The following is a 24,799-nucleotide window of genomic DNA, read 5'->3' on the forward strand; positions in this document are numbered from 1 at the left end:
GGCTTAAAATACAAATAAAATGATAAATTTTACTTAAAAGTTTCATTTAATAGGGTTCCAGCTGTAGCTCAGTGGCAGAGCACTTGCCTAGCAGGCAACTACAGAAGCTGGACTCATCCAATGTCTAGCACCACAGTGTGGACAACTGTGTTTAAAATCTTTATATTAGTATTCATTTATAAGTTGCAATTACTCTTGCCTGCAAATTATCACTTTGAGATATGGCCAGAAGTAGTTTTAAGTACTGGTGAGTAAACATGGTGTTTGAGACCAGTGGTTCTAAATGTAGGTATGCAGACTCCCCTAGAAGGTATAAAAAGACAAATGCTACTGGTCATTCTAGCACAGGCAAACATTCCAACTCCTGAGGCAGGAGAATCACAAGTTCTAAACCAGCCTAGGCTACAAAGTGAATTCAGGGTCAGCCTGGGCTATATTAAGAGACTTTGTCTCTAACAGCATGCACTCGCGCAAGTGCGTGCACACATACACATACACACACAAAATGTTCTTCTAGTTGGTCTAAGATTAAAAAAATTTTTTTCTCAATCAGATATAAGAATAAGTCTGATTACTCTTGCCGAAGTAAGAAGCCCTCCCCATACAGCAAAGAAGAGTGCAAAGCAAATTAACCCAGAAGTTACCTGTGATGGCTCTTGAGGAAAATCACTTTGGTTGGACAAGTTTTGTTCTGCAGATACTGTAGAGACTGAAGGAAACCAAACAATTAAGGGGAGAGAGAAAAAAGTTAATATATATCAGTTTAACAAAACAAAGTTTACTCTTTTCAAAGTGTCAATTAGAAGAACAGTTTCCTTAACAAATCTAAAAAAAAAAAAAAAAAAAAAGAACAGTTTCCTATTAAAATTTTAAAGAGAGTAGACAGAAACACTAATTCCATGTGTGGTACATGGTGATGTTCTAAGGTTATATGGATAAAACCAGTATTCCAAAGCTTCCAAAAAGAAGGAAGAAGAAGAGGAGAAGGAGGAAGAAGAGGAAGAGGAGGAGGAAGGAGAAAGAAGGAGGAGGGAGGAAGGAGGAAGAGAAAGAAGAAGAAAAAGAAGGGGGAGAAGGAGGAAGAAGAAGAGGAAGAAGAAGAAAGGAAGAAGAGGAGGAGGAAGAGGAGGAAGAGGAGGAAGAAGAGGAAGAACTGTGACATAAAAAATTATTGGGGATAACAATCTGGAAGACAAGGACTAAGCCACTGTGAGTTGTCCTAACTGATACACATAATCTTCATAGTAAGTTTTAGCTGGTCATCTGTTTGGATTTCCTCACAGTGGTTATACATATTAATATACTTTTTACAATTATGTAGTTTTCAGTTTGGTTTCACTCATTGATATTAGTCACTTCTGTTAACTATTATATGAACTATTCTTGTTTCACCAGCATTACAGCATCAGTCTTTAACAGCTGTTCAATGCTTACCACAGTTGGACTGTAGTTTTAACCATGTTACTCCTTACCTAAGAGAAATTATCATGGAGCCAGAGCCCTAAGGTTTGAAGCATCACACCAGTCTTAGATTAGATTTGGGCTCCATCATTCGTTACCATGATATTCATTGTTCTAAGTGTTATTGAGGTAATCTTGTCAAGTAAGATGACCCAAAAGTTTCCACACTAGATTTACAGCTCAAAAAGGTCAAGTAGGTTTTACTCAGAAATCATGATCCCAGAAAGAACATGGAAAATTGCTAAAGCAGCTATTAGGCATTTTTATTTGCCCATCTGAGGATGTGACATTTTCTAACAAATGTAAATATGTTACAGAAGGATGTTTATGTCCTAATGATAATTTTTCCCTATGTAACTCTACTGATTGATGGATACAACTAGAATAAATTAACAATTTAAGCTATCTGGAGTAAGTGAATGATTCATAAAAGAAATGACTGTTAGCTCCAAAGCTATTTAAATCTTTAGAGTTACTATGTTCCTAGTAGGTTACCTGGAGAAGCTGAAGGCGGCTGTGACGATGGAATTGCACTTGAGGGTTTATCAAAATCTAGAACAGACTCCTAAAGAGAAGATTTTAGATAGCAAAAAGAAACAAGATGATTCATTTAATAAGTAATTCACTGTATTGACCATAGCTATTACTAGCTAAGCTATAGGCAACTAAATTAATTCCTACCTTGTGATGTTAACAAGTTCAAGAGTCAAAACTAAACCCTAAAGTTACTGTCAAACAAACCTCAAGATTGGGTCAGGTATTAAAACTAGAATAGAATTCTAAGGCCCAATTTAGATATGTACACCCGATCTAGCATAAAATGTTAGTCTAGTCTAGTTTGAACTTAAATTTTTATTATACCTAACAAATGAGAAGGTCTACTTATTTTTTATCTCAACCACTTACTGGTAAATATTTTATGATGAGAAATTATTCCCTTCTCGTGTCTGTGTACTGGGGTTCTCTCTCTTTTTTTTCCTTTTTTCTTTTATTGGATATTTTATTTATTTACATTTCAAATGTTATCCCCTTTCCCCATTCCCCCTCATAAGCTCCCTATCCCATCCCTCCTCCTCCTTGTTGCTTTTATACCATTTTAATTACATGTAAGTATTAAGGTCAGTTCTAGGTTGAGGAACTAACAATACAATAGATGCAAATAGTCAAGGACCAAACAAGGCAATAAATAAAATCCTGTGATTACTCCTGTGATCACTATTTCTAAGGGCTTATCAGGATGACCAAAATATCTGAGCCTACTAGCCCAAAGTTATTTTCATGCCTTGGGGTTCTCTTAAGAAAACCTCCCAGACTCTACTTACTGAAGCTAGAAATTTGCAGAAAGTATCTTACTTCTTTCATTTATCTTGAAATAAAATGAAAGATAATCAAATTATCTTTCACTTTGCAAACTAGAGGGCTGGAAATTAAAGAAAGAACTTGAGTTATGCAGTTGTCAAGAAATAGTACTGGTGTTTACACTCAGGCCTATATCCAAAGCTCAAGACCTATCTCCTCTATTTAAATTTACTTTGTTTACTTGAATAGTCAGGCCTCAGTAACATAATGCTGTTCTGAAATTTTCTAAGAGTCTATATCATACAATTTAATTAAACACAGCTTTTCATAATGCATGAAAACATGCCCTTAATTCCAGCACCTGGGAGGCAGAAGCAAACTGATCTCTTTGAATTCAAGGCCTGCCTGGTCTACATGGTGAGTACCAGGCAGAGCTACACAGTGAGGAGACCTTGTCTTCAAGGGGAAAATAGTCTTTTATACAATTTAACTATTGATTTAACACAAGTTTCCAGTCTTCTACAGCTTTGAAGACAGGTGATGAGTGTCTCATAATTTTTTTAGGCAGTGGGACCTGGAAACACCAAGCAGCAAACAGGTTCTCAGTTTTAATACATCTATCAAAGATCCATAGCAGCCCTGACACTTATACACATGATGTTTTTGATATGTTTAATTAATTCCTTTACACACAACAAACTTAGGAAGTGAAGACTACAATTTTTTTCACATTAAAAAATAATAGTAACAAAGCAGAAAGTGAAACATGCCCTGATAGCAAGAAAACTGCAGAACCAAGACATCATTCTACATAATGGGATCTAGAATCTTAAGAGTTTCAACACAATGTTTGATATACAAGTTACTAGTTCCACAAATACCACTTAGGATTCATTTTTAAAATGTCTCATAGGCAAAATGTCTGACAGGAAAGTTACAGGAGTAGCCAACCATTTCCTGGCTGAACTTTATGCCTGTTCCACAGGAAGTAATTTGTCCCTGATACTGTATGCCCAAGACTCAGGGCTGCAGGGATCAGGGGCCCTAGGAAGAGAAACTACTACTGTTGTTTTGATAAATGAATTTTTATCAAACTGCCTTTTAAACATTTATATTTATACCCACAGATTAGTACTACTTTCATCCTTGGTCAGAGAAGCTTTTTGGCAATGAGCAGCAGTCAATGCATAAACTCATAAGTGGTCAAAGTATAGAGTGACTTGAATGCTCACCTCTATATCAACTCCTTCAACTCCCTGGCTCAGGGACTATCCCAGAGGAGAGCACAGAAAGAGTGCAAGACTCAGATAGGGAGGAGTGTCGTGAAATGCTCTCTTCTGGATATGACATAGCTTTTGCACTCATACACTCATAGAAGCTATGATGATGTGCAGAAGTCCAAGCCAGTCAATATTCCAGCATGGATGAGATAGGGACTCATGATGCTCTACCGCTAGCTGAAGAGCTATCACTACTTGCTAGCTTCTGGGTGCAATCATGCATGCGGGGAAGGAGGCACAACATAGGAGATGGGACATATATCACTTTTCTTTAGTTCTGTGGCTGTGAGTAGATTGCTTTTGCTCTGGTAAATGGGCCCATACTCACACACATGCAGACAGCACTAACTATACACTATGTTGGGCTTGTTTTAAGAGGGGGAAAGAATATGAAGGTGAGACTGGGAAGTATATGTAGATACAAGGGACCATGGGACACAGGAATTTGAACTGGATGTGATCAAGATACACTGTACACATAAGAAATTGTCAAAGAACAAAAAATATACCAAAGTCAAAAGAAAACAAAAAATAAAATAACCAGCTCATACTTGCATAAAGTTACAAGTTCCTTGAATCTGGGTCATGAGGTCCTGTAGTTTTTCCTTCCTCAATACTGGATCCTTTGGAAAGGCAGAGGAAGAATCTATAGGCTGAGACATGGGCTTAGGCACCTATAAGACAAACCTACCAAGTGTGAGATTCACCAGGAAGCTTACATTACTAGTACATCTTCAGGAAATCAAATGGAAATATTTATTAGATTTATCACAGTAGGTATTCTCACATAAATCCATTTTCTAAATAATTACAGTTTTCCCCTTTCAAAACAACTTTCTAGAACATAAAGCAGTCTCCTTTATTATTATTCTTTTTTTTTTTTTTTTTTTTTTTGGTTTTTCAAGACAGGTTTCTCTGTGTAATATCCCTGGCTCTCCTACACTCACATTGTAGACCAGGCTGGCCTTGAACTCACAGAGATCCACCTGCCTCTGCCTCCAGAGTGCTGTAAAGGCATACACCACCATACCCAGCTAAAGCAGTCTCTTTCTAAAAGGACACAGAATAAAAGGACTTCCTTAAAAGTGTTTCATTTTACATAGTTATTACCATTTGTTCTCTGTGATAAGAACCCACTGACTATGACACATACCAATGATATGTTTCTTATCAAGACAAGAATTACTATTATCACATTAAATATGCATCTCATTTTTAAGATGCATATGATTTCAGAGACATTAAAATATATATACTATATATATATATATATATCCATATGTAATACATACACAATAGACATGAAGAAGTACTTTATTGCCGGGCGGTGGTGGCGCACGCCTTTAATCCCAGCACTTGGGAGGCAGAGGCAGGCGGATTTCTGAGTTCGAGGCCAGCCTGGTCTACAGAGTGAGTTCCAGGATAGCCAGGACTACACAGAGAAACCCTGTCTCGAAAAAACCAAAAAAAAAAAAAAAAAAAGAAGTACTTTATTATATTTCATTAAAAAGTATACTCTTGGAGACTTCTGCTATTAGACGTTCCCATGATAAACTGCTAGACATCTTGAATTTACCTTAATAATTTAAAGTTCTTCATTTATTTATTTATTTATTTATTTATTTAATGTATATGAGTACACTGTCTCTTCAGACACACCAGAAGAGGGCATCAAATCTCATTACAGATGGTTATGAGCCACCATGTGGTTGCTGGGAATTGAACTCAGGACCTCTGGAAGAGTAGTCAGTGATCTTAACCACTAAGCCATCTCTCCAGCCCTTCGTTCTTTTTTTAACGTATATGTGGTTTTTGTCTGTGTATGTGTATATACCATTTGTGTGCTTGGTACATGCAAAGGCTAAAAGGCATCAGATATCCAGAACTGAAATTACATATATGAGCTGCCATAATGATGCCAGGAATTAAACCCCAGTCTCCTCTGGAAGAATAGTCAGTGAGTACTCTTAACCACTAAGCCATCTCTCTAGCCATTAGTCATGTTCTTAATAGCTGAGATCAGCTGTTCATAGAGAAGTGAGTGCCCTCTTAGTTACTGAAAGAGCTTAAAACTTCAATACAATGCTGCCTGTGCCATAGAACAAATTCGGTATATTTGGATTTTTACAATTAAACATCCCTGGTTTTCAATATCACTCAAAATATCATGAAATCAATATTCTAGTATGGTAAAAGTTCAAATGCCTAATGGATGTACCAAAAAAAAAAAACAAAACAAACAAACAAAAAAAAAAAAAAAACAGGAAAAACAAAATAAAAAACATCCCTGTGGGGTTTTTTGATTGGTTGGTTAATTGATTTGGTTTTCTATGTGTTTGCTTGCTTTTTGTTTTGTTTTAAGATAGGCTCTCATTATGCAGCACTAATTGGTGTGGAACTTGCTATATGTAGACAAGGCTGGCCTCAAAGTCTCAAATTAGAGTTTTGTTGTTTTGGTTTGTTTTGTTTTAAACAGCTTTATTGGGGTATTAAGAAGGGTTTTTAATATGCTTCTCAAAAACAGCATTCATGCAATTACTATTAGATGTTGTAAGTTAATAAGGTGTGGCTGTCAAATTTCTACAAGGGCAGGAATAATATAAAAATGTTAGCACTCGTAAAAAAGGAAAAGGAGAAAAAAATCAGGACTTGAAGAGAGCAAAGACAAGGCAAAGAAAAAGGAAAAAGTCAGGAATGGTGGCTCATGCCTCCAATCCTAGCACTTAGGAGGCAGAAGCAAGTGGATCTCTATGAATTTTAAGGCAAGACTGGTCTATATACTGAGCTATATACTGAGTCAAGCCATCCAGAGCTGCATAATGAGATCTTGTCCCAAAACCAAAATCCAAATGTGGTGGCATAATCCTTTAATCCCAGTACTCTGGAGGGAGAGGCTGGCAGATCTCTGTGAGTTCAAGGCCAGCCTGATCTACAAAGCAACTTCCAGGACAGCTAGGGCTATTACATAGAGAAACCTTATTTTGGGAAGAAAAAGAAAAAAAGGACAACTCTAAAATTCTCTTTCTATAAAGCAGCACTGACAAGTAGTTTGTTTATTTATAAAGTGCTGATGCTTTGATCTCTCCAAAGAAGGATTCTTCACACTATTAGATGACCAAAGACTTGATCAGAAAGTTCCTGACTAAAAAACAAAGTAATGTGTTTGTTTCATAAGCAATATTAAGTAATTTATAATTTAAGTAATTTATAAATCAAGTAATTTATAATATAATTATAATTAATTATATAAAATTAATAACATAATTTAACAACCAATACTAGCAAAGATTATATCCAAGGATCATTCCATATAAACCTCACATCCTGAGATCGTATTATCAACAGAATGAGGCAGACATAGAAATGTACTCACATCTTTGGGTTCTACATTTAACTTCCTGGGCTGGACCTGATCATTTGGTAAAAGGCCTGCTGAAGCTGCTCCCCAGGACTTCAGAGAAACCTGTGACTGTGGTATTAAGGATTGTTTCTGGTTCTCAGCCTTGTTCTTCCAGGATCCTGGAGTTCCAGGCTGCACTGAAGCCTGTTCTCTGCACACAGGAGTGGTCCAGGATTGGCTGCCACTCTGGTCACTCTGGACAGATACTGCCCAGGATTCAGGAGGCAGCTTCTTTGGATCTTGTTCCTTCTGTGACTGAACCACCCATGACTTTGGTGTCGCCTGTATAGTCTGCTCTTCTTGAGGGCTGCCCACCTTGGACTTAGGGCTTTCTGGCTTCCACTGACTGACAGGTGCCATAGAGACCTGCTGCTTCTGCTCTGCCTGCGATGTTGACCCAGGCTTTCCCTGTTCTAAGGAAACCACAGGCTTTGATACCTCCTGAGACTTAAGAGAAGACTCCCAGGACTCCAAAGACTCTTTCTTCTTCTCCTGACCATCTGGTTCTGAAAGTGTATTCCAGCATTTGAGGAGACTTGGTTTCCTAGTATAATCTGCTTCCCAGGATTGTTCTTCATTTTCTTGTTTTCTTGAAAAGTTTACTTCTGTCATATAGCGTCTGTTAAGAAACTAAGTCAGAGAAATAAACAATGTGATTCAGGCTTAAAATGCATAGACACTGAATGTAATGTTCAACTCTATTAGTATACATATGTCCATTAGCCTCACATGAAACCATGTGACATGAAACACTTGTCCTTAGCATACTTGAAAAAACTGGCCTGTTTTTGAATCTACTCTTTCTTCTCAATTAACAGAAATGTAAACTTTGACACTTCAAAAGTAGAAATCTGTGACCCATTTAAGACTAAAAGAAACTACATGTTGATGGCACTGCAATCGCTTTAGGAAGGCCCTTTACTAAGGCAATTTGCCTTTGCCAGCCTGAGTTGACATGTCACCCTCCTTTAAAAGTCACAGCCAGGATAGTTCAATTATGAAATTATACTGTTTATCTGTATGTCTCCTCAGTTCCCAGATTTTTCTCTATTTTTCTCACATTACCTATTATATTGTGCATCTAGTTCTCTGATTCTTTTCAACTTCCACAAATTTCAATGTGACTTTAAAAGAGTAAACATTCTTTTCTACTGTGTAAATTCTGATAAAATTCTTAAAGTCTGACATATGGGTTTAAAACAGTAATATCCAATGCTGAACAAGCTACTGTTTATCAGACTGGCCCCATTGGCTCTCACCATGGAAGAGACATGGCCCTCCTCTTCACTACATAGAAGAGAACAATCCAGCCGGACACTAAGCTAATAAACCACAAGGCAGGATTCAAGTTCAGTCTGTCTGCCCAAGCCTCAGACTAAACCACAAGGAACAGATGAAAATTGAAAACAACCTCAGGAAAGGGCCTGATCACTTCTTACCTCCTGTGGCTGTATCTCTGGCTGTACAAGTTCCATAAGAGATTCTGGAAAGATAAAATTATTAATAAATACAAGTTCTAAGTTTTCTTAATATACCTGTAATTCATTCCAGCCATGAATTTCAAAGGACTCGGAAGAACAAAGAAAGAATTAATACAACTAAATATATTCATAGCTAGACTATTTCAACTGTTGCTTATTGGTCAGAAGTATGTGGAGGCCTAGGTTTTATAGCTCAATGGTAGAGCACTTGCAGACCATGTACAAGGAGTGAAGCACAAATAAAAAGTAAAAGAGGAATGAGTCCTAGGATAATTATAATTGAAGCTAGTATTTCTCCTTATATACGATATTGACTGGAGTAAAGTTTCCACTAAAATTTCATTTCTTTAAGGACAGGGTCTCATTATGTAGTCCTGGGTGATGGAATTCAAGTGTGGACGATCATATCCAGTTGAAAATATTTTGTTTGCTTTTTGTTTGCTTGATTGGTTTGGTTTGGGTTTGTGAGACAAGGTTTCTCTATATCCCTGGCTGTCCTAGAACTTGCTTTGTAGACCAGGCTGCCCTCACCTATCTCCTTCTACCCACAAGTAGCCTTATTAACTCTGTAATGATAAAGTTTACAAAAACAAATCAGTAATCTCAGCTTGAAATGGAGCCTCTGCCAAACCATACTATGGTCAGGAGAGGTAAGAGATGGGACAAGGAAGCATTGGACCTTAAGAGAAGACTCCCAGGACTCCTAGGACTCTTGCTTCTTCTCTGGTCATCTGGTTCTGGAAGCACATTCCAACATTTGAAGAAGCTTCATTTCCTAGCATAATCCTAGTACAATCAGTGAAGTAGGACTGGGGAGGTAGTTTAGTTGGTTATTTTTGCCGATTATGCACAAAGCATTGGGTTCCTCAGTATGGTTCCTAATACAATATAAAGTAGGTAACTGAGTATAGACTTTTAACAGCCCTGGCTGTCCTGGAACTCACTCTGTAGACCAGGCTGGCCTCGAACTCAGAAATCCGCCTGCCTCTGCCTCCCAAGTGCTGGGATTAAAGGCATGTACCACCACTGCCTGGCCAAACTTTTAATTCTAGTACTGGGGAGACAGAGGCAGGAGGATCAAAAGTTCAAGGTCATCCTAGTTATATAGTGAATTTAAGGCCAGCCTGGGCTACATGAGACCTTGACAAATAAAAACTTTTTTTTTTAATTTTAAACAAAGAAAGAAGGAAATAAATGGTTAGTCAAGTAATATATTTCATTTGCTTTCTTTCCGTTTGTTTGTTTGTTTCAAGACAAGGTTTCCCTGTGTAACAGCCCTGGCTGTCCTGGGACTCACTTCTTTTGTTTTGTTTTGTTTTGTTTTGTTTTGTTTTTTTCTAGACAGGGTTTCTCTGTATAGCCCTAGCTGCCCTGGAACTCACTCTGTAGACCAGGCTGGCCTATAACTCAGAAATCCACCTGCCTCTGCCTCCCAAGTGCTGGGATTAAAGGCATATGCCACCACTGCCTGGCTGGAACTCACTTCATAGAGCAGACTGACCTCAAACTCACAGAAACCTACCTGCGTCTGGAGTGCTGAGATTGAAGGCATGTGACTCCACATCCACTGAGCTAATTCCCCAAACCCTCATTTTGTTTCTTTTCCCTAAATCAGTAACTGAACCCAAATTTACATTCTTCTACAAAATACTGTTTTCTGCTATGATTTACACTTAAACTATACTATAAATGGAATTATCCTATTATAATTTAACAAAGAGGTTCATTCAAGTTTCACAAATGCCTTGTTTTAACCTAATGTTTTCTCTCAAAGCAAGATAGAAACTAAATCATTTCAAAATGATGGTTTTAAAGTGTAGTAAGAGATGCAACCTCTATGACAGAGTATATGTCATGAAAGAAGAAAGACACCAAAAGGGAGTGTAAGAGTTATTAGGAATACAGGATGACATACATCCTGTATGATGAAAATGAAATATCATAATGTAACCAATTCTTTGTATTCTAAGCAAAAATTTAAAAACAAAACAGGACTCCTGGTTATATCCCGTCTCAAAAAAAAAAAAAAAAAAAAAAAAAAAAAAAAAAAAAAAACTTCAAAGAATCCAACAAACCTGACTCTTTGATAGACTCAGTCTTCAGTGACTGTTTTTTCTTTTCTGATTGCATCACCATTTCTTCCGATTTTTCCTTAGAATTTCTGAGAACTGGGACACTTTCAAAATAACCTGAGTGCAGCAATTTAGACAGCAGGTCTTTCACATGTTTATCTAAGAAAGAGTAATTAGGTTAGTTAGCACATAACCTAAATGTTCATTGAAAGTTATGGAGAATAAGACTCTCAATGTTATCCTGCTTATAGTCAACTGTCACAAGAAAGGATTGGCAAAGGGTTGGGGGATGACACCTGGAATTGTCTATACAGGAAAAATAAAAGAGTAATTCATCTTTACACTTCATGATGAATCAATATAAACAAAAAAGATGAGGCTAGATATTTAACAAATCACTTAAATTTCTCTGGGTCTCTATTTCCACTATTTGAAAAAATGACTAAAAATCAACAAACTTAATCAAGAAGCTTAACAAGGCATATATTCCCTGGAGCTGAGACATTTTTACCAACTGCCACCCAGACACTATACATAGTCACTATTCCGTGTTAACTATTCTTTAAGGATTTACAGAATTAAAAGCTAGTTCCTCAATCATAACCAGTAGAAAACCTTATCCTGGACACTTCTGTTTTGTTGTTGTTCTATTTGGTTGTTTATGTGGAGACTAAGTCTCACTACAGAGTCTAGGCAGTCTAAGATTGGTTATTTTCCTGGTTTAGCCTCCTAAGGGATGGGGTTACAGGCTTGATCCACCAGATCTGGCTGAGTATTTTTAAATTACAAAATTCCTTCATTAATATTTCACCCAAGCTTTGCTATCTATTACCCTAACATACTGGAACTAGATAAGTTTTTTTTAATCATAAAAATAATGTCAAAGTTGCATATATTTTATTTTAAATGCCCAATAAAAACCAATTTCAAATCAGGCAGAACATCTATACTTGGTCTGTGTCTATTATTCATTGGAATATTATAACTGTGGTGGTTTGACTATGCTTGGCCCAGGAAGTGGCACTTTAGGATATGTGGCCTTGTTGGAGAAAGTATGTCACTGTTGAGGTGGGCCTTGAGACCTCTCCCCTAGCTGCCTGGAAGACAATCTTCTCCTCTTTGCCTTTGGAACAAGATGTAGAACTCTCAGCTCCTCCTGCCTGGATGCTGCCATGCTTCCTGCCATGATGATAATGAACTGAACCTCAGAACCTGTAAGCCAACCCCAATTAAATGTTTCCATTATAAGTGTTGCCTTGGTCATCATGTTTCTTTACATCAATGGAAACCCTGAGACAATAACATTAATTCCTTTTTTAATCAGCCTTTTGGGTTTTTAGAAACAGGGTCTCACTTTGTGACCTAGACTGGCCTCAAACTCACAGCAATTCTCTTGACTCAGCCACCTGGAGATACTGGGATTATAGGCATGCATCACCATGGCTATTTTTTAGTCAGCTTTGAAGTATTACTTACAAAAAAATTCTTCACCTATTTCAAATGCATAGCTTTAACAGACACAAAGCCATGTTACCATCAACAGAACCACAATTTTAAAGCATTTTTATCACCTATCAAATCTCTCAAGGCCCTCTTAAATTAGTTCTCTCCCCTGGCAACTAGTCATCTTTTCTAGAATTCCATATAACTGAAGTCATATGCTCTGTATACTCGTGTACTATCTGGCTTCCTTTACTAAGCATAATCACTCTGAGATTCATCCACGCTCTTGTATGTATTACTAGGTTTTTGGTTGTTACTGTTTGTTTTGGGGTTTTGGTTTTCGTTTGTTTGTTCTAAGATAAGATCTCACTATGTAGCTCTAGCTGGATTAGAACTAACTGTAGATCAGGCTGGCCTCAAACTTGTAATGATCTTCTTATCTCTGCCTCCCAAATGCTGAAATGACAGACATGAGCCACCACACCCAGCCATTTCTTTTCTTCATTGCTAAAAATCTACCAGACAAATATACCACATTTTATCAATTTACTGGCAAGCAACTACACTGACTCCAATTGAAAACTATTATGAATAGACAGTATAAACATATACGGGTACTTAAGTGAGCACATGTTTTTGTCTCTGTTAGATTCTAGACATGCAACTGTTTGGCTACACAATAAGTATACACTTAATTTTATAAGGAAGTGCCAAGCTCTTTTCCAAACCAGTTTTTTCTTTATTTTTGTTTTCTGTTTCTTTTTCTTTTCAAGACAGGATTTTTCATGTTGCTCAGGATGACCCTGAATTCCTGGGCTCAAGCTATCTTCTGACCTCTGCTTCCTGACTGACTAGAGATGCATTTTATCACACCCAGATTAAAAATAGAAACTTTCACTTGTAATTTAAATTTCAAACAGTTACAAATCTTGATAGTTATACAGACAAGGGTACTTTTCTATGTAGGTGTGTATATTTGTGTGTGGTTGTATGTGTACATGCCAATGGAGGCTACTGGTCAATACCAGGTGTCTTTTTCAATCACTCTCTCATTAAACTTGGAGCTTGCGGATTCAGCTAGACTGGCGAGAAGCATGTCCCGGGATCTCCCTGTCTTCATCTCCCCAGCAATGGGATTTCAGCATTGCATGGCCAGTCTTCCTTTACACAGGGATTCATGCTGCCACAGCAGCACTTTACTAAGTCCTATCACCAGCCACAGACTTAGATATTTTCTAAAGAGGAAGAAATTAACTAATGACAAAGATGTTCATTAACTTCTAGGGAGTTTTCATGACCCTGAGCTATGTACTTCATATTTCATGTCTAGCCATTTGAATGTGGTCATTTAACTGTTCAACAAACAGACTAGTCAAATATTTGTCATTTCTTACAATGACCTACTAAATAATAGAACATGTACCACTATTCAGAATATGAAACTGAACCTCAAAATGATTAAGCTAGTCAGAACTAGTACTTAGATTTTATCCCCAAATCATATTGGTTGTCACTTCAAAATTTTGTTCTCTTAGTAAATAGGAATATATGGTAACTACTTTAACATAAATAAATAGATCATTTTTCCAGTGAATACAGCATTGTCAGATATGTAAGTTCTGATGGACTGACAGTTTAGACCCTCAATATCATACTAAACTTCTAAACAAAAAGTTTACTATTTACTGCCTAAGTCCAAAGTAGAGAAAACTCACATGTTGTTCCTACCACTGCTTTCTCACTACCTTCCAAAAGGTCCCAAAAGTACAAGGATGACTGCTCCATCTGGTCTTCAACACTGACAAGGAAAAGCAGCAGCAGAACAGAGTGACTTTAGACATACACATATACATGAAGACCACTACAATGTATGAAATATAACCCATCAAAAGTCATGATATGCAAATATGCTAATTTTACCCTTTTACTATTTGGAAGAAAATATTGAACTTTATAAATACTTATCAAAAGTCAATGTTTTCCTAAATGAATAAAAAAAAAATTTACCAAATACAACTATCAAGGAATAGCCTAAGAGTTTAAGCTGCTGGTACAGTCTCATTAGTTATCAAACATGTATCTCAGAAATAAATATTCAAAGCATCACTTAAGGTCACTTTATAGAGGGTAGCTTATTTTCAACTTGAAGAGAGCTCCACTACCTAAACCAACTGAAGTGAGAAGGAAGCAACCAGCAAGCAACAACAGGTAGCAGAGCAGCAGCCAGGGCAAGGCACGCAGCTCTCTAAAGCAACCAGAGCCTTAACCAACTTCTCCCTGACATCAGGCTCATTTTAATAACAGCTGAATTCTGCTTAGTTGTGCTTCTACAGCTAACAAAGAGTTAGACAAATCCATATTTAACAAAGCAAAAAACATAAAGATCTATCAGCTTACTTATTCCAATATAAAAAACAGTAGCTAATTATGGGAGGAAATATTAAGGAGCCTCAATTATACAGTTTTAAACTATTAATTCATTTATAACCAGCATTACAATTAATATCTACATGAAGTTAAAAGAATTATCAAGCTTTTTGTTGTTGTTATTGTTTGTTTATTTGCTTGTTTTTGAGAAAGGGTCTTACTACTCTCAGCAAAGCAATACTTTTAAAATCCTCGACTTTAGTGTTACACTAAAGACAATGTTAATGAGAACAATCAAATTTACTGTATTTCTGAATGATCTAACAAACACACATAAGTTTTCCATACTGAATCAAATTAATATTTTCTTTGTAAATTAGGGGTTAACTGTACCTATAAGAGAAAAACTACAAGTGCTACACGTTCTATTATTTCCGGAAAATCTTTCACTGACTGACTTACCTCAGACTTTCATTTCTTTCAGGGCAGGTCAGTTTTGAGAATTTAATGAGGTAGTCAAGTTCTTTTGAAGGCAAATACATTGCACCATTCAAGCCCCCTTTGAAGTCTTTTTGTACATGTTCTTGTGTCAAGTTCTGTAATACATACTGAATTTGAAGTATAGTTCGAAGCTTTTTCTTCTCAGCCTCAAGTTTAAGCATGTGCTCCCTTCTCTGAGCCTTTTTCTGTGCTTTCAGTAGCTGTTGAAACAAATGCAAGTTCACATATCTCAACCACCAGTATTAGCAATTCATATATAACAACCCATATATAACAAAATCCACCACAAACAGCTGGGACTAGATGATACATTTCACAACTGAAAACATGAACAGAGGTTGCGCAATGGCACATGCCTTTTATGCAAGGGAGGCAGAAGCAGGTAGATCTCTGTGAGTTTGAGGCCAGCTTGGTTTACATAGTGAGTTCCAGGACAACCAGGGCTATGTAGAGATACCCTGCCTAAAAACAAAACAAAACAAAAACACCTGAATAGTTTCATCAATTTCCTTGTCACTGAGTAATAAACTTGTTTATTATTTATGTAACCAGAACATACATAGTTGAAACAGCTCACTCTTACCTCCAAGTTATACAGACCAAAGAACAAATACAGATGTCCACACTAATCTCAGAGTATGGTGGTACATGAGAAAAATCAGAAATTCAAAGTCATCCTTAGTCACTGGCAAAAGTCAGCTTTGGCTACATGAGACCCTCCCTCAAAACAAAACAAAAGAAACAAAATAAAAAACAACAACAAAAACAAACTTTTCCTTATTTATATGTATTAAATCATTTTGGAGCAACTTTTTTTTAAATTAATTTGGGTTTTTTTTTTCATTTCCAGGAGAAAAATTAAATTAAAATATTAAAAACTTAAATGTCGCCCGAGTCTCATGGGAAAAAAAAAAAAAAAACTTAAATGTTCAGTGTGTAACAACCAAAGAGTGACTAAAGTATATGAAAGTGAAATCTGGTAAACATGAAACATCTTCAAACATAATATATGTTCAGTATCCTCAACTCAAAAATCCAAAATCTAAACTTGAGTACCAATGTGAAAATACAAATGACATCTAAATCCATGTGATGGGTCAGTGTTAAAATACAGGCACACTGGGCTGGAGAGATGGCTCAATGGTTAAATGCACTTGCCTCCCAGGCCTAACTGAGATCAATCCTGGGCTCCATATAATAGAAGTACAAGTGGCCTTCTGGTCTCCACATGTGTGTGTGGATTGATGTACATACCACCACCACGCAACACACACTTGCAAAATAAATACATATGAAATTAAATATAGAGGTACTCTACAAAGTTCGTATATAAAATTACCCTTAGGCTGTGTTAAATGAATTCTATATTTAGAAGTCTCATCCCCAAGATAGTTCATTTTATATGTGTAATTAATTATTCTAAAAACCAAAATTTCTGACCCTGGATATTTGAGATGAGAAATTTAACCTTTTCTTAAAAATACCTATAGCAAATGTGTTCTGTCCTCCTCTTCAACCATTAAAATTTTAATTGAACTAGGATTTTTTCAATTTTTATGTTCTTTGAAAATTCCATACATGTATAATACAATGAACCTTGCCATTGGTCATATCCATCCCCTAATCCCTCCATCCGGCTCATTCCATCACCCAGCCACCCCCAACACATCTACCTTCTCAACCAGTTTTGGTTTTTTTAAAGACTTATTTATTTTATGTATATGAGTAAGTACACCATTGCTGTCTTCAAACATAGCAGAAGAGGGCATCAGATCTCAGTACAGATGGTTATGAGCCACCATGTGGTTGCTGGGAATTGAACTCACGACCTCTAGAAGATCAGTCATTGCTCTTAACTGCTGAGCCATCTCTCCAGCCCTCAATCTTTTTTTCTTTTTTTTTTTTTTTTTTTTACCTTTTTAAACCCATTAAGTTCAATTAGTGCTGCTCATTTGCATATGTGTAGGGTGAAGCATCAAGAGCAACAGTGCCAAAGGCTACTCTCCCCAAAGAAAAGTGAACTTCCTCAGCAAAGTGGCTTGTGATTGTTTTCATCATGCAGTTGGGTGTTAAACATGGGTCCTTATACAAGATTCATTTTTAGTAACAATTTGTGTCTCTGGCTAGATGAAGCTATATTAAATTGATAAAAAAAAAAAGACATTAAAAAATTGATGGCACTTTTTTCCCCTTCAATAATCTCTGTGTGCAGATTATTCGTCCTGAGTCTTTGTTATGGCTCATAACTGTGTCTTGAAGCTTAGCATGTTATATAAGCAAGGTGACATACCATTTAAATAAAAGTATATTGCCAGGCATGATAGAACATACCTTGAACCCCAGTACTCAAGAGGCATAGAAAGGGAGACTGTTGTGAGTTCAAGGCTAGCCTGGTATCCATAAGGAGTTCAGGACAACCTGGCCTACATAGTGAGACCTCAAAAATAATAATTGGCTAGCCAGCGGTGGCATCTTTAATCTCAGAGGTGGCAGAGGTAGGTGGATCTCTTGTGAGTTTAAGGCCAGCCTGGTCTACAGAGTGAGTTCCAGGACAGCCAAGGCTACACAGAAAAGAAACCCTATCTTAAAAACCAATAATAACAATAACAACAGTAACAACAATTTGGGCCTGGAAAGATGGCTCAGTGGTTAAGAGCACTTGTTCTTCAGAGGATCAGTCCGGATCAGTCTCACCACTACATCCTGGGTCACAATTTCCTCCAGTTCACAATGTAATACTCTCTTCTGACTCTTTGGACACCAAGCACACACATGGTGTATATAAATACATGCAAGTAAAACACTCATATACAAAAAATAAAATTTAAGTCTAGACAGATAGTGGTGGCACATGCCTTTAATCACAATACTAGAGAGGCAAAGGCAGGTAGATCTCTGTGGGTTCTAGGCCAGTTTGGTCTAGAGTAAGTTCTGGGACAACTGAAGTCACTCAGAGAAATCCTGTCTCAAAATAAAATAATAAATAAATAAATAAATAAAAATTTGTAAATAATAGTGTACCTATTTAAACTAATAACAGTTTTTCTACAGTTTTTATGATTGTGTCTATAATATTAAATTTTTTAAAAAAACAAAACAGCAAAGAAAGAAAAAACTATGATTTTTTTTTTCCTATAAATGGGTTACTGATACAAGTATCAATATCTTAAAGTCTACAAAAATACATCCAGACATGGTTGTGCATGCCTAAGATCTCATCACTGACAAGGCTAAGTAAGACAGGATCACAAATTTGAGCATAGCTTGGCTACATGATAAGTTCCAAACAAGCCCTTTTTATACAGCAAGACAAAGGAAAAAAGAAAAAGAATGGGAAAAAATATAAAGAAAGCAAAACAAAAAGAAAAATTTTAAATGTTCCTAAATCCTAACAAATTGAGATTAGAAGATTAAAAAGAAACTCGAAAAATCTTCAATATTCATTCCTGTCTAAGGCTATGGAAGCAACTACCAGTGGTTACTAGTAGAGAAAGGAGACAATGGGAAGGGGTTATATAAACAGGGCTGTATTCTAAAGAGAGCAAAGGACCAGTAAGGCTTCCTCTGAGACCTAAATACAGACTGCATCAGTCACACTTCCTAAAGCAATAAGGTCTGTGTCTGCCTGAAAGAGGAAAGACACAGGCATTACTTCTAACTCTCCAAGAGATTTTATCTTCAATATACAAGTAAAGCAATTACATGAAATGTCTTCAGGATTGTATATACTGTATAGAGAGAACTGGGGAAATGGCTCAGTGGATAAGTACTTGCCCAAGTACAAGTGTGAGGATAAGAATTAATATCCCAAGAATCCACAAAAAAAAGCCAGGCAGGAAAGGTAACACCAGCATTCAGTAGTCACAGACAGAATCCCTAATGAAACTGGCTACTAGACTAGCTGATAGGCAACCTCTGGATTCAGTTGAGACTCTATCTCAATAAAGTAGAAAATAATCAGGAAAGAAACCCAAAGTCAACATTGGGTCTCCACATATATTCACATGCATGAACATGAACACATACACACAACACACAGAAATACATACATACATACATACCATATCATCACTTCATATTTATCTTTAGCCTGGTTCTCAAAATTAAATTAGGTTTTTTTATGGGCTTATGTCAACTTGAAAGTCCTCCGGCAAAGTATTTGTCACATCAAATAATCATGTGTGTAATTCATTTATCTATTTATTACTTTTTGGCAGTGCTGGGAATCAAACCCAGGGCCATGCACACACTAGGCAAGTGTTTTACCGCCACTAAGCTATACCTCTGGCCCCTAGTTATCTCTTTTATTTTCTGCATCCATGAAAGGAGAATACATAAAATAAGCATTTTGATTAGCAATACTGAATGAAAGTTTATTTTCTAAACCATGACAGGATAATGGATTCTTACCAACGGACACAAATCACTCCAAGAAACTAATGAAAATGTGAGTAGATTGAGCATTTAAAAAGAAAAGTTTCACAATTTATACAAGGGGGCAAAACAACAACCATAAAATAATGTTTAGCAGCTGCCAAAAAATTACCAGGAAAAAAAAAAAAGAACAGGAAGGTAATGGCAAATACCTTGGGAGCTTAACTCAAGAGGGGGAGCTCAGGGCTCAGCAGTTGAGCAGTTGCTGCTTTTTCAGAGGACCCTAGGTTGATCCCCCGCACCCACATAGTGGTTCCTAACCATCCTTGACTCCAGTTCCAGGTAATCCTGGAATCTCTTGGGGCATCAGGTATGCCGCAGAGTTCTTGACCAGCCTGGTGTACATAATAAGTTCCAGACCAGCCAAGTACTAAGTTATAGTACCTAAGCTTTCATAAATGATAAAAAGCCTCCATGTCACTATTGGGAGCTAGCAGGTCAAGACAGTCCAGCAACAGAATAATAAACAAATGCCATTTTTTAGGTAGTAATATTTTCTTCAAGGCCAGTGATTAAAATGATTCTAAGATAGGTAATGAAAACATAACTCACATCTTGGCTCAGTGCAGAAAAGGTTTTCTGAAGCTCCTTGGCAAATTCCAAATTATGAAGTACTTCTTCATACTTTTCCACTGCTTCCTACCAGGTAGAATTTAAAAACAACAAATCAGCAGCAATCTTAGAATTATTAAGTGTTCCTTAAATTGCTAAAGGCTAGAAGAGATGGCTTAGTGGTTAAAAGCACACACTGCTATTCCAGGGGATCTGAATTCCCAGCAACTCCACTGTAGAAGATCTGACATCCTCTTCTGGTCTCCACAAATATCTATATACATGCACACATTCTTATGTACTCCAGACTAAGCTCAAGCTTGTGATTCCCCTGCCTCAATCCTCAAGCACATCTTTAGATATACCACCATGCTTGGCTTCAATTTTTATGTTAGAAATCATAGCCCTGGGTCAGCAAGATGGTTCAGTGGATAAAGGTTCTTGCTGCCAAACTGAAGACTTGAATTCAATTCCAATGGTAGAAGGACAGAACCAACTCCAGCAAGTTGTCATCTGGCCCACACACATACATACATACACATAATAAAATTTAATAATAATAATAATAAAGAAACATAAACCCTAATTCTACCCTGTCTTTAATGTTTAAGTTAAAGATATCTATGGGCTTTAAGAACACTAAGCCATTAAGATATCTTAGTCAATGCCATTCACCATTCAAATGTACTATAGGAATAATACACAGGAGACCAACAACTACAAAGCATCTACAATAAGGGGGGGGGGAGTGTAAGTAATTACCTGTAGCAGACTACTTAAGTACAGTAACAAGCAGTATCCTATTAAATTAGGGAGGCTTGCTTTCTTTCTTTCTTTCTTTTCTTTCTTTCTTTCTTTTCTTTCTTTCTCTCTCTCTCTTTTTTTTTTAAGATTCTCCAGCACCAGGAAAAGTTTCATCTTAAAAAAAAAAAACAAAAAACAGAAAACAAAAAAAAAAAGCCAGGCAGTGGTGGCGCATGCCTTTAATCCCAGCACTTGGGAGGCAGAGGCAGATTTCTGAGTTCGAGGCCAGCCTGGTCCACAGAGTGAGTTCCAGGACAGCCAGGGCTACACAGAGAAACCCTGTCTCAGGAAAAAAAAAAAAAAAAAAAACAGCTTTCACACATGCTACGTGGCATCATTAACAAGGACAGTGCACAACTGAAACTGACTATCTAATCCTTCCCAATTTTAGCATTCTCAGGATCCCATCTTTGATAATGGCAAAAGTGCAGAGACATCTGAATGGATCACTGTTCCCTTCACACTCGTTTCCTTCAAGCGTTTTTTGTCTCTGCTCAAACTGAACAAATCTTCTCATCCTTCCTATAGGATCTTTTAGCACCGACAACAATGTGCGGACCCTTCTCTTGGGAAAGGCGCTTTGAACTTCCCTCAAGATTCTTTCACGGGTCTGCTCTCAGTCCGGTGACAGCGGCTGTGCCCATGTGCTGACTGCTTGGCACTGGGATTCAGGGTTAGCTTTTTCATGACCTTTACTAGTGTTTCTGGTTGTAGGACTTCTGAATCATTAGATGAGTCCTCCTCATCTTTTGTCTGAGGAGTTTCTGGGTCCTCAAATAGGTCGACTTTCTCTGATGGCTTCTCTATGGCGATGGGCAGAACCCTTAAAAAATAGCCCTGAACATTGCTTAGTCTTTGAAAAGACCTAAACCCAAGCCCCAACTAGCAGAGATGAAGTGAGTCTATTTTTTTCTTTTAAGACTTCATGTGTATCTATCTACCTTTAGGCCGGACGTGGTGGCATACAGCTTTAATCTCAGGACTCAGAAGGCAGAGGCAAGAGATTTCTGTTCGAGGACAGCGTGGTGTACAAAGAACGTACCAGGACAACAGGGGCTCTGTTACACAAATAAACCCTCTCTTGAAAATTATAAACAACAACAAAGATTTTACTAGAGGGGCTAAGAAATTGCTCAGAAGTTAAGAGTACTTGTTGCTCTTGCAGGAGCCCTGGATTTGGTTCACTGCATCCATGTGGTGACTCAACCATCTGTAACTCCAGTTCCAGGAGATCTAACACTTTCTTCTGTTCTCCACAGAAACCAGGTACATACATGGTGGATATACAAATGTGCAGGCAAAACACTCATACACATAAATTAAAGAGCAGGGGAGTGGTGGGGAGAGGGAAAGAAAAACTTTATACTTGAACCAAACTGGTTTAGAAAAGTGTTGAGCTTGTCCTGGAAACTTAAATCTTTGTGGAGAAAGACAAAGGTCAGTTTGGGGCCAGCTGATAAGATGGCTCAGTGTGGTAAAGCCAACTGCTGTCAAGCCTGACTACCAACTTTCATCACCAGGACTTTCAAGGTCAAAGAAAAGAACTAATTCTCACAAGCCATCTCCTGACCTCCACCCCCCTCCTCCAATCCACACACAAAACAAGTAAATAAATGCAATTTTGCTTTTTTTGTTTGTAATTATTATTTTTAATTTATTTTTATTTTATGTGCATTGGTGCTTTGTCAGGTCTTCTATAAACGGAGTTACAGATAGCTGTCATGTGGGTGCTGGGAACTGAACCCAAGTCCTCTGAAATAGAAGTCAGTGCTCTTAACCACTCTGAGCCATCTATCTCTCCAGCCCCATGCTTTTGGTTTTTTGTTTGTTTTTTGCTTTTGTTTTTGTTTTTGTTTTTTTGAGATTAAAGTCTTGGTCTTACTATATAGGTACAGCTGTCCTAGAACTCACTCTTTAGACCAGGCTGGGTTCAAACTCAGAGATCTACCTTGCCTCTTGAGTTCTAGGATTAATGGTGTATGCCACCATACCCAGTCCCCTTTTAATTTAAAATGAAAAAAAAGGTAAAGTTGGAACAGAACAAGTCTGGGAACTTACTCAAGCAGTTAAGAGAAATAGAAGAGTATCAGTAATTAAGAGAGTATAGTGGGACCAACAGATTGCTGGGGGGATGAATGCATTTGCCACCAAAACTGACAACTTAGGTTCAATTCCTAGAAAGCATACAGTAGAAGGAAAGAATAGACTACTGTAGGTTGTTCTCTGGCCTTCACATATATGCTATAGCAAAGGAACATCCATACATCCACGAAATAAGTAAATATATGTAAAAATACACACACACATTTACAAAATGTGCATTATTCTATTCTTAGGTGTTAATCAAAAGAAAGCATATCTACATACATGTATATGTCCACATACATAGAAAGATTATTCATGGAGCTGGAAGAATGGATCTGCAGAGCACTAGATGTTCTTCCAGAGAACCTGGGTTCAGTTCCCAGCACCCATATGGCAGTTCACAACTGTTTGTAACTCCAGTTCTTGGGAATATGACACCTTCACTCAGAAATACATGCAGGTAAAACACCAATGCATATAAAGTAAAAATAAAACTATTATTTGTAACATTCCCAAATAAAAATCCAACTACACAGAAACTGATAAAACATTGCCACACACTACAAAACAGACAAAGCTCAGAAAATATTATGCTAAATTTAAAAAGCCAGACACAGTACTGGGAATATGGTTCAGTTAGTAGAAAGCACTGCCTAAGCCCCTGGGATCAATTCCTAGCACCACCACCCCTCCCCACCCCCCAGAAACTGTCATTGTTATATTTAAAAGACAGACTCCAGATTCAAAGTCTTTATTTTAAGGGGTAAGTAGTTAAGGAAATTACTGCTCTTCTAGAGAACCCTAGTTCAATTCTAAGCATTGACATGAGTGATCTAACACCCTCTGAGGGCCCTGGGCACACAAGTGTTGCACAGACATACATTCAGACATAAATTTTTTAAAAAAGAAATTCTTTTGTTGTTTTTTGAGCAAGGCTCGCTATGATATAGTTCTAGATGTCCTGAAACTCACTATATAGAGCAGACTGCCCTTGAACTCACAGAAATCTACCTATCTCTGCCTCTACCTCCCAAGTGCTAAGATTAAAGGTGTGTACCACGATGCCTGGCTATAAAATAATTTTAATTCTTTATACAAAATGTCCAGAAAATGAACATTTATAGAGATTAAAAACAAAGCAAAGGATAAAAGGGACCCTCAGAAGTTGAGAATTTTCTAGGACTGAATTGTGGGAATAATTGCCTGACTACACAAATATGCTATTAATTAATTTGTACACTTAGGTGTCTTTTGTGATATGTACATTATAGTTCAGTACAGCTGCTAGAAAAGGTTTGAAAAACTGGGTAAGTAGAGGCCCTAGGTTCATAACAACAACAAAATTCTGATAACAGTATGTAGACAGAGGAACTCCTAAATACTCTTAGTATAAATGAATACAATAATTCTTTTTAAAAAATCAGGCATTTTTATCTATAAAGTTAACCACAGATAAAAATCTATATTCCAGCAGTTCTCAATGAGTAGGTTGCAACCCCTTCAGGGTTACCTTTCAGATATCCTGCATATCAGATATTTACAACACAACTTGTAACAATAGCAAAATTACAGTTATGAAGCAAGGTTGAGAACCACTGCTATAGACCAATTTTTAATGAG

General features: G+C 37.1%; 1 protein-coding gene across 5 annotated transcripts in view; it reads right to left on the bottom strand.

Moving 5' to 3' along the window:
- The window catches only part of Caprin2 (caprin family member 2), a 49,951-nt gene that overhangs the window by 17,017 nt on the left and 8,135 nt on the right, over positions 1-24,799 (bottom strand). For 3 of the 5 annotated variants that reach the window (XM_034511940.1, XM_034511941.2, XM_076940917.1), the window contains 9 exons: positions 20,291-20,377; positions 15,266-15,504; positions 14,152-14,234; positions 10,997-11,152; positions 8,880-8,923; positions 7,414-8,070; positions 4,592-4,714; positions 1,957-2,026; positions 645-709 (listed from right to left, as the gene is read on the bottom strand). In XM_034511940.1, coding sequence (XP_034367831.1) covers positions 645-709; positions 1,957-2,026; positions 4,592-4,714; positions 7,414-8,070; positions 8,880-8,923; positions 10,997-11,152; positions 14,152-14,234; positions 15,266-15,504; positions 20,291-20,377 — 1,524 coding nt within the window. Of the gene's footprint in view, positions 1-644; positions 710-1,956; positions 2,027-4,591; positions 4,715-7,413; positions 8,071-8,879; positions 8,924-10,996; positions 11,153-14,151; positions 14,235-15,265; positions 15,505-20,290; positions 20,378-24,799 lie in introns of those variants that run through there. The other 2 variants (XM_034511944.2, XM_076940918.1) reach the window with 2 other exon arrangements.

The sequence above is a fragment of the Arvicanthis niloticus genome, chromosome 9, assembly GCF_011762505.2.
Source record: "Arvicanthis niloticus isolate mArvNil1 chromosome 9, mArvNil1.pat.X, whole genome shotgun sequence".
NCBI lineage: Eukaryota > Metazoa > Chordata > Mammalia > Rodentia > Muridae > Arvicanthis > Arvicanthis niloticus.